Source organism: Anser cygnoides, chromosome 1 (assembly GCF_040182565.1).
Source record: "Anser cygnoides isolate HZ-2024a breed goose chromosome 1, Taihu_goose_T2T_genome, whole genome shotgun sequence".
NCBI classification, from domain to species: domain Eukaryota; kingdom Metazoa; phylum Chordata; class Aves; order Anseriformes; family Anatidae; genus Anser; species Anser cygnoides.
The window spans coordinates 181,100,366-181,118,010 of record NC_089873.1 but is presented as its reverse complement, the minus strand read 5'-3'; the positions used below and the strand labels follow the sequence as shown (position 1 = coordinate 181,118,010).

Genomic DNA, 17,645 nt, shown 5'->3' with positions numbered 1-17,645 from the left:
GTGACAAATAGCTATGCATAAGAAGAAGCTTGGCAGCGCTACCCTCTGCTTATGGTGGTGGTGGGGGCACGTTTCCATGTGGATGAACTTTTCTTGCCCTATATCTCAAATGTGCAGGCGTAGAAATATCTTCATGGTCATGATGCTCTCTTTTTCTGCCTCTTCTGTCCAACAGGGTTGCACCATGGATCGCTGTTTCAGGCTAGCTGCGTCCCAGGGCAGATTTTTGTTCCCTGCTTCTGTTTGTTTATAACAGCCTCCAAGACTGCTGCAGAGCCAAGGAATGACTGGCTGTTTTCTCAATCTCAAATATTGGCTTGGAAGGAATGGGTTCATCATTAGCTCGAGCACTCTTTAACTTGCTTGCTAACAGGAATGCTGCTGTGTCCCTGCTCTCTGATATCAATTGTAATAGCAGGCATACAATGTCACCTTTTTCTTCCAGGCTCATCCAGCTAGATTAGGATAAACCAGTATGTACAAAGGCATCCAGTCCTGATGCAAATATAATTCAAGGGATGAGTATTAAGTCTCACACTCTGTTCAGATTTTTTCTTTTTTTCACTGTAGAAACTGGGAAATTATTTCCGTATCTTAGTTTCTTTGTGTCAGCTTTCCAACATTAGGTTTTAAAAAAGTTTTTCCTAAAGTTAAAGATGTTCTCCTACTATAAATCCTATGTCAGCCACAAATACACCAACTATTTTTCACTTGCTGAGTTGAGCCTCCTTCATGAAGATCACTTCTGGAACAATGTGACGGATTATGAGTTATAGCGAGGAAGCCTAAAATAAATTCTAATTAAAGTGCAATAGGCTATGACTCTTTTGAATAAAAAGGAATAGAGGGAGGCTAAGGTTACTTAATTAAGGCTACTTCAGGCTTTTATTGTACTGTGAAGCACAACTTTGCAAGCCTAAAAGAAAAAGAAAAAGAGAAAAAGAAAAAAAGAAAAACAAAAAAAGAAAAACAAACAAGCAAAAAACTAGTCCCTCGGCAAAGTTCAAATGTCATTCTCCTTCTAAAAGAAAATGCAAGTGAAAACTGATTATCAGTGAACTGACTTTAATAGGGCAGAATTTAGAGAATTAAGAGCTGGAAGGATCATCTTATGAAAGACTAATGGAGTTAAATACCATAGCTAAACATTTACCAAAGGGAACATAACAGTCTGCAATCTACGAAGGAAATGTTTACTGAAGAAATAAGAGGATTGGCTCATGCACATAGATACATATAAATAGTAAGGCAAGCTCTGTTGAAAGCAGTCTCTCTCTGTTCAGCATGAACTGAGATCTCAACATTTGTTTTAATTTGCAATGGCACATCTTCAGCTTTAAACATTTTATTTCAGCCTGCTCTTAATATTCAAAACAGGAAATGGAGAATGGTTCTGAAAGACGGATGGAAATGTGTCATTCTGAAGATGATGAAACTAGCCATCGGCTCTGTTTCAACCTTTACCCTTTGTCCTACAAGAACATTTTAGCCAGAGCACTGTGATCTCCCCATTTTGTAGGGCCTGCATTTTCTCCTAGAAGGCTTTCATGTTAAATACTAATATTAACTAATGAAAGGACTTCAGCTAAATTTTGCAGTTACTGGCCTATGTATGTATATGCGGTCAGTCTTCTCTTAGGAAGCCATTCTTAAGGGAAATTATAGAAATTCAAATCCTATTTTTAGAATATAATTGTTCACTGGACAAGACACTAAAACCCAAAGCATGTTGCTCTGATGAAGACAAGTACTAGATCAGGAGAGTGTGCAAAGCTGTCTTTAGCTTTCACAGTTTCACAAAGAACCAAAAGCTGCTACTGATTATAGCCCCTAAAACCTCAACTAAACGTGAGGCTTCTCAGGAGATTTTTCGGGAATATCTCACCATCGTGGCATAACATTTTTATCACAATGTTGTTTATGGTGGTGTCATGAAAATCTGAAGAAATTCTGCAACATAAATGTCATTATCAAGCCTATGTCTGTGTTTCAGCTGTTGCTAGCACAAGGGTACATAAGCTGGGATGTTTCAGTGATGGGAGAACTCTGTCAAGTTTAATTAAGAGAACTGAGGAAGGTCTAAGCATCAAATGTGGCAGGAAATGTTCACACATCTAGAGGACCCTCTCTAACTCACTTCGTACTCTGCTCACCTTTCACGTTCTGAAAGCTTTCTTAAGGCAATGATATAAAGCAGAATGCAGAGATACAGAATAAAATTTTCTGCATAACCTTGTCTTATTTAATACCAATTTTATGAAGCACCTATCAAAAGGACCAATTAAAACATACTAAAGAGGTCTGAGTCACCTGTCACAATTTTATTTTTATAACTGAGTTGGGTTTTTTTGTGATTCATTCTTGTGCTGTAAAATCAAGCTCACAGCTTTCAAACAAAGCATACCAAAGTAGTACAGATATGTTTTGCTTTAGCGGTGACATGCACTTGGATATTCCTTTAGGACAGAGCTCAGTGCCTCAAAGAGAAAGGCAAAGATACTTACATCAGATAGGTAGGGCTTTCCTTAGCTGCCATTGATAAAATCACTTTAAACTGAAACATCTGACCAAAACTATGACTCACTGTCCAAAACATTACATCACATGTGAAAAAAAGTGAAATTATACATCTTGAAATGCAAACATTGCTTTTAGCAGCCTTTATAAAATGCTTGTTCAGTTCTATGGTAGGCACCCCCCAAATTTTTACGTTACAATGCATTTCAGATGTTTAGATGAAAAGGTGACACCAGAAAAACAAATGCAGTTAGTAGCAGTGAAACACATTTACGCAAGAACAGAAGAAATGATCCCTTAGATAAAATTAATTGTTAAAATGAACTCTCATAGTTTAGTGGCACATTGATTTTGTCTCAGATCTCTTTTCTGTTGCAGGAATCAAACGGAAATCCATGCCGTGTCCTTGCTCCCATGACTGTCAGAATCCAGGTTGCCCTGGAGACATGATGTCACATTTGCAGAAGGGGAGCAGAGGGACCTCGGCCCCGCTGTCCTCCAGGGATGGCGCTGCTGAAATTCTTCCGTGGGCCTTCTTTGACCCCCGAGAGCTCGCAGACAAAGAGGCGCAGGATAGTATTTGCAACATGAGACGTTACTGTAAATTAAACACTTACTAATGACAGATCAGAGGGATGACTTAAAAAAATCTAACTTCCTCTTTCTCCACGTGCCTTTGGGAAACATAATAATGCTTTTTAGCAGCACGGCCACAAGGACTGGGTATTTAAAGCAAGCAGACCAGCAAAATCCCTTGGTTTTATGAAAAGGTGAGATACTAGGTAGTGATTACTAGCATCCTGGGCACAAAAGCATACCCAACTAAGACAGTTCTCAAATCCACGCATATTTCTAACAACCGTTCATCTGGAAACACTGGCTAGTATCTGCTGGAAATGGGAAGTAGAACAAGTCAGGCTCACAGGCTGAGCTTGCAGTCCATCCGTGGAGCTATGTAAATCCCTCGGCAGGTCAATACATTATTTCCTCCGTCACATATAGGATTTACTGCTCCCGTCACTGCACTGTCCTGTTAAATTATCGCACAGGAGGTTGGAGTTCAGAGAGGACTTTGGTACTCCGAGAACAAAAGCCTGGCATGCATGACATCAGCCTGCGCACATGCACACACACACGCTGAGCCTTGGGACAAATGAGTGCAGCTTATCTCCCTCTTTGCATCGCCTGGCAGCAAATTGAGCATGCAGTGGAAATGAGGACAGCAAGGAGAGAATCTAGGAATATTGACTTCTTGGCCACATAGGCTGGAAATTGGGAGATCCTGCAGAGAGATGGGAAATGGGAATGGGTTGGAGAAAGATGCTGTGCAGAGGAAAACAGTTTTACGCTGCTGTTAAGAGAAAAAAGGCACATGCATGCGAAAGAAAGCAACAATTGTGCTGCTCTGCACAACATGGATTCTGCTTCCCTCAGCACCCTGTGGCTAGACACAGAGCTCTCACAGGGCAATTGTGAGTGGTGCTGGGTGGAAAGCAATGGGCAAGAAGTAAGCACGAGGAAAACAAGGAGGAAGGCAAAAAAGATGACTTTGCAAACTCTGTTACTGCTGAGGAGACACCTTCCTGTAATAAAATGCTTGCAATTTGGATGTATTATTTTTTTCTGAGTTGAGATGTGCCCAAATATCCTGCTGAAGGCCCTGTCCTGTGGCTTTGGAGTTGGCTGCTGCTCACAAGCAAAGCCATCAAACGCAGAACCCAGGGCAAGCAGCTGTCCTTCCCCCTAGCCCGTCTCCATGGAGCATCAGTGGGAAGAGACGAGCTGTCACCGATGGATCTAGCCTCTATAAATTTATTACAGACATTTTAAATCTAACTCCCTTGATATTTTTTGCCTTTGCCACACCTGTGGCAGTAAATTCCACCGTTTGGGGAAACATTGTGCTAATTATCTCAGGTTCAGATCTGAGCCTCTGAAGTTGCACACTGCTTCCCCAGGCACTGGAACCAGAGCTGCGGTGGAGCTGCATTTTTGTAGTGGAACAGAGAAAAAAGCTTTTCTCAGACATAGTTTATACACCTCATTTTGATACATAAATGTAACTGAAGAGACCCATATTCAGAATTGACAACGGCAACAAATGTTAATTGCACAATAATATCTATCAAAACCAATATCCAGTGTGATCGCGTACTTGTGCTCTCCTCAGGGCAAACCACAATCATAATTAATAATGTTATTAAATAACTTAATAATGGGATAGAGGCAGCTAATAAATTCTCGGGTGAGGTTAATGAATGGGATCTGGTCATTAGGTAGGCAGAGCTGAACAATTTATGAAGCATTTTAAGAGCTTCCCCAGAGGTGGTGAATCAGGACTGATCTGCTCGGGTCCTTTAGTGAGCAACAGTAATAACAAATGAGTAAATAAAATCTCCACAAAACAGATGCAAAACAGCCTTTTCTCCTTTTTATCATGACCTTCCCCTAAGCTTTTTTTTTTTTTTTTTTAATACCAGAACTAAAATGTTTTTCTGGCAATGACTTTTGAAAGAAACTCTCTGTACGATACAGAGCCTAGCCTGATGGGAACTCAATATTATTATTTTCTTATTGGTGGTGGAGTTCTCCACCTCAGTAACCCATATACAAAAGCCTGTTTCTTGTCTTGACAGGTTTACAGTCTAGGTAATTCAGTGTAAAAGAACTAACGAACAATGATTGAGGTAGCAATTTGTCTTCTAAAAGGTAATGCCTGTGGTGTTTCTGCTTATTCCCACATGCTCTCCAGCTTGCCTAGTCCTACCACGACCTGTAAATAGTATTTTTCTAAACAGAAAAAGTCTGCTGTCGTTCCTGAGCAGGTAGGAACAAGCCAGGTCTTACTATCAGTATCAGGTTACTGTGACTTACTATTATACTGTTTGAGCATTTGAACAGTGGTAAATAGCATTGCTGCAAGGTCTTTTCACTCACTGCAACACAAAATGTGTTAGTTTAAAGCCGTCTCTGAGGTGAGCTGGGCTAACAGCAGGCACGTGGGCACCTATGATGCTTCAGCTGTCAAGCAGTACCTTGCAAAGCCGAGGGTCTCAGCTGCTTTTGATGGCACGCTCTTAATCCACCAGGGAAGAGGGTTAAGCGAAGGGCACCGACAAGCTGTGTCAGAGCTTTTGGTGCAGGGACTGAAGGCTGTGTGGTGCTACTGCCCCCACACCAGCAGCAGCAGAAGCGAAGATGCCTTAGTCACTCCACAGCTACGTCAATCAGTGCCCGTAAGGTGGTTCCGCAGGCAAAGGGACAGAACCGAGAGGGGAAAGTAGGTTGTTATTCTTTAAGCCAGTGCAGCAAGACAAGCCTTTCCGTGACCATATAATTACATTATCCTATATTTAGAATAAATTGATAATATGCATACATTTATACACATCATGCATATATATGCCATGCACACCCTAAGCTACCGTGAAGTAACATGCTTGGCAGCATTAAGTTGCAGAGCATTGTCCCTGCGGGACCTTGAACCTTCAGTTTGAACCCAGCCATGAACATCACCTCAGTGGTGACCCCCGGAATGATGAAAGCAACGGTGAGGTTTTTAAAAGGTAACTGAAAGTGTAAGAATTGTTTTTCTGAAGGACTGTGGGACTACAGCAGAAGAGGAATAATATTTCTAAAGAAGAAGTAGGAAAGTTGGAAGAAATATTTTTGGTAGATGGTTACAGTCTGGGGTAGCAGTCAGAAGCAGTCTTTGCTGACAAATACCATTCACAGGTAAAAGGAAGGTTTTTAAGAAGTCTGTTCTCCTGGAGGACATGGAAAATTTTACTTTGGTCGCTTACGAATTGCACCCCAACAGAATGAAACACGGATTACTCTTCAAGCACAGGTAGCAGACTAACTTGGCAGATGATTATATAGGCAGAAGTGCTGTGCTGTACAGTGCTTTGCAAAGCGTTGTTTGAAAACCCAGATACACAGTGCAGCCAGAGATGGAAGCGCACCGTGGGCTAGCACTGACCTCTAGTGGACAAAAACAGTCTAGAATTGGTAAAGCCCGTTTAAATCAAAATAGGAAATAACGTATGCAGGCAGTTCTTCCAAGACTCGTGTTTGGGAACTGTGCAAGCTACAGCCAGCACGCTATTAGACTTGAAAACAAAAACTTAACTATTAGGAAGGTCTGACTGTGTGTCAACTATTATCACATAGAATGACAGAACCGGAGAATCACAGAATTGTTTGGGTTGGAAGGGTTAAAGACCATGGTTAAAGGCCATCTAGTCCCAACTCCCTTGCCATGGACAGGGACACCTTCCACTGCATCAGGGCAGTCAGAGTCCCATCCATCCTAACCTTGCAACATCTAGCGCAAAATCTAGGGTCAAATCATCTATGGCAATAAGAAACCAGTGCACACTTTGAATTTACTAGCAATACAAACATGTCAACAATTGGTCAGTAAAATTAACTGAGGATAAATTCACTCTCCTTTTCAGATACTTATTAAATAACTGAGTACTGTGGAAATTGTCTCAATGGACATTAGCAGAGCACAAATGACAAAGAAAAAATCCTAGGGAAACATGACCATACAAGTCAAATTATACTGAGTCTTAGTTTTATTTTTTTTTTACAATCAAAAAATGCTTAAGTTAACATTCGTATGTTTACAATGTCTGCCCCAAAGGACCTTGCTTGCTTCTCACTTTCAAGTTATTCTTGTAAGTGCTTTGAAGCTCTTTTTCAAGCTAATCGAAACAAAAACAATCCGAGGCACATCATTTTTTAAGGCTAACCTTCAGCTGAAACATACACTGATGGGCGTACCCAAACCGTTAATGTGCAATACAGGTTTCCTTTCCTTTATCAGCAATGTCAGCCTTAACTTCATTCAGAAGACTCATCCAGAAGGTAATGAAGACTTTTATTTTATTACTGGTTTTGTTTGTTGTTTATTTTATGCTTTCACCACCAGTAAGGTTTATGGGATATATGTGGTCAAAAAGGCAAGAAAATGGGATCTTGCATCTGGCTTTGCAAAGTGCTTCGTTACTGTTGTGAGTTCTCCTTGTTTCCTTTGGAACCTGGCTCACACAAGCCAGGATCCGTATCTTAGACATCTCTTCTTGCCTCAGAATGACAGGGAATGGAAGAAGCAGGAGAATCTTAAGGCCTGTGTACTCTTTCCATCGCAAGTCCGTGAAACAAAGAAGGAAAGAAATCTACCAGGAGAGCAGGATAACAGTCAACACACCAGACTTATTGTCTAACTACTACTCCAGAGCAAGAGACAGATACTATCTCAATCTTTGATTGATATGAAGCCAATTTGTGTGCCGAAGTTAGTGCCATCACGAAAGTGAGAATAAAATTTTTCAGGATGGCATGCAGTACAGAATGTGATATTTTGGTTCTGGTCTGTGACAGAATCATCTTGGATGTTCTCTGGAAGAATCCCACCACTCTCAAGAAGAATCCTTTATGAAAGACAAACAGAAAACAGTAATTTTTGTACATCTTCACATTCCTATCATTCAGACAGCACCTCAAGTACCAATTGAACTAATTGTGCCAATATTGTAGTTGGGACTTTTACTTTTTTTTTTCTCCCAATATTAGATTAAAATATTGCTTTTCTGCAACCATTAAAACACATAATTTGAGCATTTTTTTAATATTCCAGAAAAAGTATAACAATAAAATAATAGCTGAAACCCAGCAAAGGTGAGCAGATACCTTTGATTTGAAGGTATCATTTGTTGATCTGCACATTACTTAGAGAGCACTTTAAGATGGTGAGGACCCTCACCATAGTACTGCTGGGTAATACTCTGTTTTGATAATTAATGTGGAATTAACACTACAAGTTCTTCTGCTGTCATCTCTAGTTCAGCACAAAAAAAAAGTGCATATTATGGAAATGCGCTCAGTAGACTTACCGTGTGGCTCTTCTAATATCAATATATGGAGTTGCAGAGTCAAAGTGTCTCACACACTTTGGATCAATTCTGTGAAACTCTTTAGCTGATTCGTGAGGAAGTTTATAGCAGCAAGGTCCTACAGAAGGGCCCAGGACCACAAGGATGTCTTTCACGTTACAGCCATATTCAGATACCATCGCATTTACTGTGGCCATAGAAACTCCTAACAACGTGCCTTTCCATCCTGTGAGAAATAAGAGGTTGAAAAAAATGTGTAAGTTTTCTCTTTAACTTTATAATAACTAAAAGCATGTTATTATTCAAAGTATAAATGAATAGATACAGCAATTCTTTATATTAAAAAACAACACATCAAAAACTGTCATGATTTTATACGGTGATATGATATGATGATGCGGTATGATTATGCTATCATCATTTTGTGGAGTTGTAGAGAGGAGAGTTTGGATTAGGATTCCTGAATTCCTTTTTCCATGTGTCCCAATTTTAGCAGCTAGAACACATTACCGCTCCTCTGATCTTGGAACATTTCAGTGAGAATACGTCGTAATAGAAATATGTTAGAGTGAGAAACATATAACACTGTAAAAATGTTTTTACTGTTATTATAGAAAAAAAAAAAGAAGGCTCAAGTCTCTAGCCTTACACTTTACACTTTGGCATTGTTCAGAACAAGTAGAAGAAAGTTTTGCTTTGAGTTCTTATATCTCATTTTGAGTCCTAGGCGGTCTTTGCATTGCACAGGGAGTGTCTCATTCTGATGGATAGGATATCCTAATAACTTTTCTCCTGTTTTTCAACATCCAAAGACTGACACGACCTTATACCTAATTGTCTGGATTTGTATGCAGAGCAACACGTATTCAAGTTAAACACGATTTGAGTGGGGCTGGCAAGGAAGGAAAGGATTTAGGCAAGAAAAACTATAAGATAACTGGAAACCTTGCAAGGAATGTGATCTGGGAATGAGGGCCATAACTTGGGAGATGGAATGTGGGAGTTCAGGCGCGAGATGGGAGGTAAGTTTGCAGATGACACCAAGCTAAGTGCGTGTGTCGATCTGCTCGAGGGCAGGAAGGCTCTGCAGGAGGATCTGGATAGGCTGGAGCGATGGGCTGAGGTCAACTGCATGAAGTTCAACAAGGCCAAGTGCCGGGTCCTGCACCTGGGCTGCAACAACCCCAAGCAGAGCTACAGGCTGGGAGATGAGTGGCTGGAAAGCTGCCTGGCCGAGAAGGACCTGGGAGTATTGGTGGATAGTCGGCTGAATATGAGCCAGCAGTGTGCTCAGGTGGCCAAGAAGGCCAACGGCATCCTGGCCTGTATAAGAAGCAGTGTGGCCAGCAGGTCGAGGGAAGTGATTGTGCCCCTGTACTCGGCTCTGGTGAGGCCGCACCTCGAGTACTGTGTTCAGTTTTGGGCCCCTCGCTACAGGAAGGACATGGACGTGCTCGAGCGAGTCCAGAGAAGGGCGACCAAGCTTGTGAGGGGTCTGGAGAACAAGTCTTACGAGGAGCGTATGCTTGGAGAAGGCAGCAGTGTGGGCTGGGCACAGTATGGTGAGTCAGGGAAGGCAGAACAAGATAAATGAAGAGGCAGCAAGGAAAGGAGCATATACAGATTGAAATATTTTACAGCTACGAGGTTTGATGTAAAACAGTGTAAAACTTCAAACCCATAAAACTTTCAAGAGTGGATAAAATTATTTCCATCCCTTCTCCCCCTTTAAAACCACAATATTCCTCTCTCTCATAGACAGCCATAGTAGAATTCTCGTTCCGCTTAATTTCTCTAACCTAAGCTTACTAGGTTAGAGAAACCTAGAGAAAAAGACAACTTCATTGAAGGAAAATTAAAGTTTTGATTCCCTTATGAAAATTCACAGATATAAAAGTGTGTATATGAAGGTGTGTACTAGCATCAAAGCTGAGGAGAAACTCGTAGCCATGCATTCTCTCTGACCTCATAAATACTTTTTTTCTTTTAATAAAACATCCCCAAAAGTAAAATTTCACTATAGTATACATATTCTAGCCTAACAGCTGGGACATACACTTCAGACACTTCCCCAGGTTGTCCTAACCATCCCTTACCATCCCTACTTCAGTTTTCTTGTTGTTTGGGTTAACTAAATATTTCTTCTGATTCAGAATGATTTGGGGTTTGCTCTGGTTTTGAGGACATTTTTTACATATTAAGTTTGATGGGGCAAAGAAAGTATTTATTTGGTTTTGGTTAACGGCTCTGAAAAATAAATGTATAAATGCATAAATAATTATTATTGTAGCTATAAAATCAACCAATTTCAAAGCTTGGGAAACAAATTATTCCCAAGGCTAGCTTTTTTCTTTTTTTTTTTCTTTCTTTTTTTTTCCCCCCCCCCAAGATAAAGGCTTAAAAAGCAAAGGACTAAATAGTTACATAATCTTTCATTTATTCATTTTATTTATGCACCTTCAGTTGCTAATTTTTAATTCTTTGTCCAAAGCTCCCTTAACAGGGGTCTTCTAGTTATTTTGATTTCTGTGATTTAAAATTCCTACCAGAATGAGCAGCACCGCAGGCTTTTCTGACAGGATCAGCAAACAGTACAGGTATGCAATCGGCTCCTGGAGCTGCTATTGTAACACCTTTCTGATCCGTAACTATTCCATCATAGCTGTCAGGCTCTGTCTTTCCCATAATATACACGGCATTAGCATGATCAGTCTGTCAAAACAAAACCAGAATGTGCATAGTGATGAGACAGTAAAAAAACATTCTGACTAATGTATTTTTTTTCATGAAACACTCTATTCTGCACCAACCGTTCTGCAAAGAAATCAGGCACTCCCTTGTTTAAATGACATGCACAAGTATCAGTAGAAAGACACCAAAGAAGTGTTGTTGTTTGTTTCCTTTTAAGAGAAACTGTGCTGATCATTTATCTGACTATTCTACCCTGTGGTAAGTCAAATGTTAGAATATACTTGGAAGAAACAGTGCTGCTTCTCCATATTGCACCAAATGGCTGATAGTTTGGATGGCTGTTCCCACAGATAAACTGCCAGAGTAAATGTTTTAATTGCCCTGCCTTTCACAAATTCTTCCTGAGAAAGATAAGAATAATGCCTACAGTTTTAGCCAGTGATGCATGAAGGAAGATTTGATCAGTTTATGTAAATCTAGTATTTGATAAGGTACCTTGACTCTGTGAAAAGTCTCTGGGTTAAATCCTGCAGCATTAGCCAGCCTGCGGAGATTTTCTTTAACAACAACTTGTGGGTCCCTCCTCTTAGAACTGCTGAAGAGATTGCAGGAGCTTAGAGCTGGTATGTAGGAGATCCCACCTGTCCTTGTGGTGAATCCATGGAGGAAGATATCATCTGACAAGGCAAAAAGACAACAAACAATTGCTTTTAACAAAAGACCAGTCCAAATATTAGGTGGCTTTATACTGAAGATAACTGGAATTGGTCAAACAAGTTGAGTGCTGCTTTACCCCTTATTTAAATCTGACATTGAAACTGAAGAATTCTAAGTTTCCTTCTTGCTCATAATCATAATCCTCTGCAGTCTAGATAGAGGGGTTTGAGTGAGATGGAGTCCTGGCAGATATTGCCTGTCTTTTTATAGAGCTGTAGTGCAAACCCTACAAAAAAGCCAACTCACAGAGGAAAAGAAGAGTCGATTTCTAAAGCAACATTCCAAGGTGGCATCTCCCAAGCTTTTCTGGCAAATGAATTATTAGTTCTCAAGACTTCACACAATCTCAAACATCATTTGAAGTACACTGAGAGGATCAAGAACTAGCGTTTTTGAAAAATCTTCTGTGTTTACAGTGTAGAGACTTTATTGTGGTCTCGTGCACCAAATGGAATCACTGCAGGTTTGGTTTTTTTGGTAGGGAGGAGGGTTCTGCATGGCAAAGCTGAACAAAGAGACTGTTAGAACTGCTTTTTGCTATCTTAATAGCTGACAAGATCAGTGACATAATCAGAGTTGAGATTCAGAATATCTTTTATGCAGTGTGATCAAAAGTCACAGACAAAAACTTGAAGGACAACGAAGGCAGATGGCTTTAAGTAACTAGAGTGCCTTTTAGGTTCTGGGTCATTTCAGACATTTTTGGGGAAAAACAGTTCCAAATTTTTGCAGTAGGAAACCTCTCAGCTTCCCTCTGAATCAAGAGACCCCACAATTACACTAATTGACAGACATACTGCAGTAAACTGGGTCATTCCACGGCAGGGACACTGAGACATAAGTCTGATTAACCAGGAGCACATAAGGCTGAAGACTGGGGCAAACTCCCATCCTGTCTTTTCAGAACATGATGGTAACTCCCAGAACGTGTAATCCCCAGACAGAGTGGAACAGATTTTACTGCCTGCAATAATGCTCTCACTAAACCTAGGTTTCTCCTTCCACTGATCATGCCCCAGGTCCGGAACAGACTTGCAGGTCTTTTACTCTATCTCCCTTGACACCTTCCCTATTACAGACATTATCACAGCACCATATGGAGATATTTGCTGCCTGAAGACATTTCCAAATCTTACCCATTTTGAAATTCCCTTGAAGAAATACGCTTGCGAACAGTCTACATAAAATCTACTAGCTGCTGTCCACTTTACCTGGGATCAGGGAAGATTTGAGGATGGTGAGCTCCCCTTTCAGACTCGGCAGGCTTTCCAAGTACATCTGAATCTCACTTTGGATGAGCGCCACGTCCTGTGTGGAAAGTGTTTGCCCTTCACTCTGAGGTTCAGTTATCTGTAGGTTATTACAATCAGATGGCACCTGTAAATCCTCAAATTCAAACTGGTAGACTGGAGTAAAGAGATGGTCTATATATACTTTCATTAATTCTTTCCTTAAGGTAGGGAGAATAATTTTAATGGTGCTTATGTCCTTTTCATCAAGTCTTTGTTTGATGGTGTACAACGCAGCAGCTGTAGTCAGAGCACGTACCACCTCAAGTCTTTTCTTCAGACTCTGGAAATCTCTCAGAGCTGGAAGCAAGGAATCTTGCTCACCCTTCCGTTCACTGCCCTGCACTTGGCAGCACATGACATAAACAAACGGAGCAGGGATGGAAGAGCACTTCTCAATAGTTTCCAGAGTGTTACATAGCAGTCCTTGGATGTTGTTCTGCAAGATGGCTGGTAGGCTGAACAGATCAATCAGTATTGCTTCCTCCATAGTCTAGGCAATTTAAAGATTCCTACAAATAGCCAAAAAAAAAAAAAAAAAAAAAGCCAAGATGACACCATTAGTCCAAACAAATAGAGTTATGTTATTAAAGCAATGTATTTAGTGATGTTGTGTAGATAAGGTGACATAGCTATAATTATTGTCTTAGGATTTCCTCCCCTGAATTAAAAGAAAATGCAAAAAAAGTACTGCAGCAAAATTACAGAAACTGCGAAATATTTTACATTTATTTAAATTTCCATACCACCACACCTACCTCAGTTTTATCCCAGATCAGAGATGAGAAAAGGTTAGTCCCTGATACTAGATTTATTGATTCAAATACCCCACATTAACATAACGATCTTCTTGGCCTCTGAGTGCTTGGACCTCCTGTAAGGCTAATCAGACATGGAGGTTTTCACGCTATCAGCTTACTGGGACTGGAGGATTTTCTAGAACAATTTTTTTTGAGGCATTTCACACACGTATCGCTGAGTTGGAGCTCATATCTGATACCCTTCCTGGCAGTATGGGTGTTGGGCTCTGAGCACAGCCACAACTTTCCCGCTGACCTCTGCAAGATTTTTTACACTTCTCCCTTTTGCATAACCGAAAATACCAATTTGCTCATTTCTGGCTTCTACATTGAGGGGTACATGTTAGGCAGAGTTCTTCTTCTCACACGACACACAGGAACTCAGCACAGGATACCGAAACTTCACCTAGTAACATAAGAAATACACACAACCAAATGAAAAAAATAAAACACTGTGCACAGCCTCTGGTTTGTTTCTTCACTATGCTAACTGCAGTCTTTGCTCTGAAATCAAGCTGCATTGAGATTATTCAAAACCATCCTGTAGTTCACGGCTTGTCTTGCGGCTCATGGTGTACTTTCATTTTCTCTGTGTTGTTTTTTCCCCCGCCCCCTCTCTTCTGGGCTTCCTGTCTGCTTCGGAAACCTGCCTATCTCTTTCTTCCTTTTTCTGCTATGAAATATTTTTGAAATATTTTTTATGCATATTTTACATATTCCCTTAGAAGCATCTTATTTTATTTTCTCTGTCCTTGATAATTTTTCAGTGTTTCCAGTGAAAGCCTCCAGAGGTGTGGATCAAAAGACTGGATCCCTTTTCTTTGGGAACCTTGAGCAGATGGCTGTTTCATGACTAAGCACTGTGCTTTATCTGGGACGAATGTGACTCAGCTTTATCACCAGTGGGAAGACTCCATAGTTATTTAGATTATTCCTTAATACTGCCATTTCTCTGCAGAGGAATGAATTGTGCATGGACACAAATTAACACCTGATCAGAGACCTTTGTTTTATTGGACTGTTTATTCAGAGGAGGTTTTACAGAATGCATTCTTTATTTTCTTCATTGTTCTTTCCTCCAGACTGGAAGAAAAACAATCCTGACTGAAAATGATGTTTTCCTTTGTGCGACTTGAACGCTTACAAAGATTAATTAGCAACTATCAAAACAGGTGAACGGAAAGCATCAAAATGTGACAGCAGATAAAAGCATCTGCCAAGGAATTTATGACTCTCGATTTTGCTCAGGGTGTTATTTGCACACAACTGATAACAGATTTTAGAGAAAACAGCTTGCAAGGGAAACAGTGTCGAAACAGTCTCATATCAAACATCATGACTTGGGAAATCCAGAGATTTCTTTCCTTACCCTGACTCTCTCTGTGGGAGGTCAGTAAGAATATGACAAGTCCCAACCTAACTACAGCTAAAAGCCTCAGCAAAGATAGTACAACAGAGGGGTGTAGTGGAAAAACAGATTATTGCTCCACTTCAGATATGTCAACAGAGGAAAGTAAGTGGAGTTCATTGTTTTCCTCACATTTCCCCATGAGAATACCACCAAAGAAAGTGTTTGCTGAGGGAGAGGAAGCTGCCTGCATTATTATTAAGCTGTCTATGCATTGCAAAAAGTCCACAGAACCAATTATTGAGATGTACACACAAGAACAATGGGGCTGAGTCACCCTCATATCCTTCCAGTTTTGCATCACAGAGCTCTACTGAGGTCAGTGGTGTCAGAAGTAAATTTGCTTAGACTCGTAATAGAAATTCATGACTGCTTTCTAAGTCCCGCAAACAAAACCCTTCTCAAAATATGGGCTTGCCAAGCAAATCAACGCTTTGACTTATTAGAAATGCATTCATGGTTATTGAGGTTTTAAGCAACACGCTCTAGGTTCCGTGTTAAATGGAAATTCACACTGCACATAACTGTATCAGAGATAGAGCATAAAGTGCTCTAATAAAGGAGTTGGGCGTTCCAGTACACAGTGTAAGACAAATAGTTGCACAAACTTGAAGCCAAGGCCACCTGTCAGCCATTCCACTCACTCTCTGAAACTCTGTCTGCACAAAAATTTGGAGAGTACTAAGATTCTCTAGCACAGGCTTCAAGAAAATAAAATCAAAGAAAATGACAGATGATGAGGAGAGAGGAGAGGTAAGGAGAAGATCAAGAGTGAAAAGGAGAAATGCAAAGTGAACATAGAAAAGAAACTATGAAAGACGTAAAACCAAGTGGTGGAGAAGAGACAGCTCAGAAAGACATCTAAAAAGCAACTTTCAGAAAACCCAGAGGTCCAGTCCTGAAAATTCTCTGTCGGTCTAGACAAGATTGCTGGCAATTTCCTGCATCTGTGAGTCCTACAGATCATCTTATCTTACAGAAACTCAGAGAACTGACATTGTTCTGGGAAAATAGAACAGGAAAGAAATATTTAACATCATGCCAGAGAGAGATGCCCAGAGAAAACATTAAAGCAGTCCAAATCAACAGGGATGAGAGCACACTTGCAATAAAGCTTCAACAACAAAGCAAAACAAACAAACAAACAAAAAAACTTTAAAAACCTCTTAACTTGGATTAAAATAAAACATTATGCCTCTCTTAACTTAAGGGTATTTAGGAAAGGTGGAAGAAACAGAAATCAGCACTTAAAATTAAAAAATTGAAGTACACACAGTTTTTATAAGTAAAGTCAAGAGTTTAAAACACAAAAATTACTTACAACAGGCAGTCAATCCTTTTAACTTCTTGCAAGATATCATCTGCTATAAACACACTGCCAGCTTTATATATGTATCTCACTTCTCACTGTCAGTCTTGCAGCTGATTTGTACAAGATGGAAATTCCTATTCTAGGTAAGATTGGAGTGGGAACCTGTATTTCTTCTTCGTGATGAGACCCTGCTTTGTTGCTGTCACTATCCCCAGGAAATAACAAACTGTACTGAAAGGCATCACCGTGATTAAGGATTAAACCCGGAAGCAGCATTAACCCTGCCATGTAACTTACTGCTGTCATCACGCGTGCCAGTGCATTTGCTTAGCACCATCTCAGATTCAGAGACGTATGGCAGAACAAGAATACAGAGAAGTTAAGGGGAAACTTGTGCAGACCAAAAGTTTCCTTTTCTGAGGGATCTATAAGGCAAGGCACGCGTACTGGCATGTTCCAATGAAGGATTTAGCAGTCAGGCAAGAAAAAGCACAGTCAGAAAGGCTCCGACAGAGGTTAAGAGATGCCAGTCTTCACTGCCACCGCCTGAAATGAGGAAGGAAACTTCTCTTTGGAGCAGTGAGAAATTTTGCAGCGCTTGGTAAAAAAAGCCAGTGTTTTGACAGGGCAATTCAACAGTCAGAAGGCAAGTAGGGGAACGTGGAATTTGTATCAGGGTTTGTCCAAGAATCATATGGTAATAAATACATTTTCTCAGCCTTGCTAAAATCATTGTCATAGCAATGATAAGCATATGACAACTGAAGAAACAGACACAAAAAATTAAAATATTTTTTCCATGAACAGAGGAATCTGTAAAGTCAAATTTCCTACAAATTGCTCTCCTATGACTCCTGTCCCTTCTTTCTCTTCAAACTGAAATACACCTACATTTCTGCCAGGTCCAGGACACACCTCTGGAGTCCCCTGCCATTTCCCTTTTTGTATTGTCTTCCAGCATACACTGGGCAAAGGGATGAGAGCTGAACTCTTCCAGCATTCAGTCCC

The 17,645-nt window shown here is 40.4% G+C and overlaps 1 protein-coding gene across 10 annotated transcripts in view; it reads right to left on the bottom strand.

Moving 5' to 3' along the window:
- Positions 1 to 7,071: 7,071 nt before the first annotated feature.
- LACC1 (laccase domain containing 1) overlaps positions 7,072 to 17,645 on the bottom strand; it is a 49,466-nt gene continuing 38,892 nt past the window's right edge. For 4 of the 10 annotated variants that reach the window (XM_066988398.1, XM_013179688.3, XM_013179687.3 and 1 more), the window contains exons 2-6: positions 13,040 to 13,629; positions 11,607 to 11,788; positions 10,967 to 11,132; positions 8,421 to 8,646; positions 7,072 to 7,958 (exon numbers count right to left, since the gene is read on the bottom strand). In XM_066988398.1, the coding sequence (XP_066844499.1) occupies positions 7,784 to 7,958; positions 8,421 to 8,646; positions 10,967 to 11,132; positions 11,607 to 11,788; positions 13,040 to 13,607 (1,317 nt within the window). In that variant the 5' untranslated portion in view covers positions 13,608 to 13,629 and the 3' untranslated portion in view covers positions 7,072 to 7,783. Of the gene's footprint in view, positions 7,959 to 8,420; positions 8,647 to 10,966; positions 11,133 to 11,606; positions 11,789 to 13,039; positions 13,630 to 13,875; positions 16,617 to 16,646; positions 16,910 to 16,934; positions 17,559 to 17,645 lie in introns of those variants that run through there. The other 6 variants (XM_066988366.1, XM_066988392.1, XM_013179686.3 and 3 more) reach the window with 6 other exon arrangements.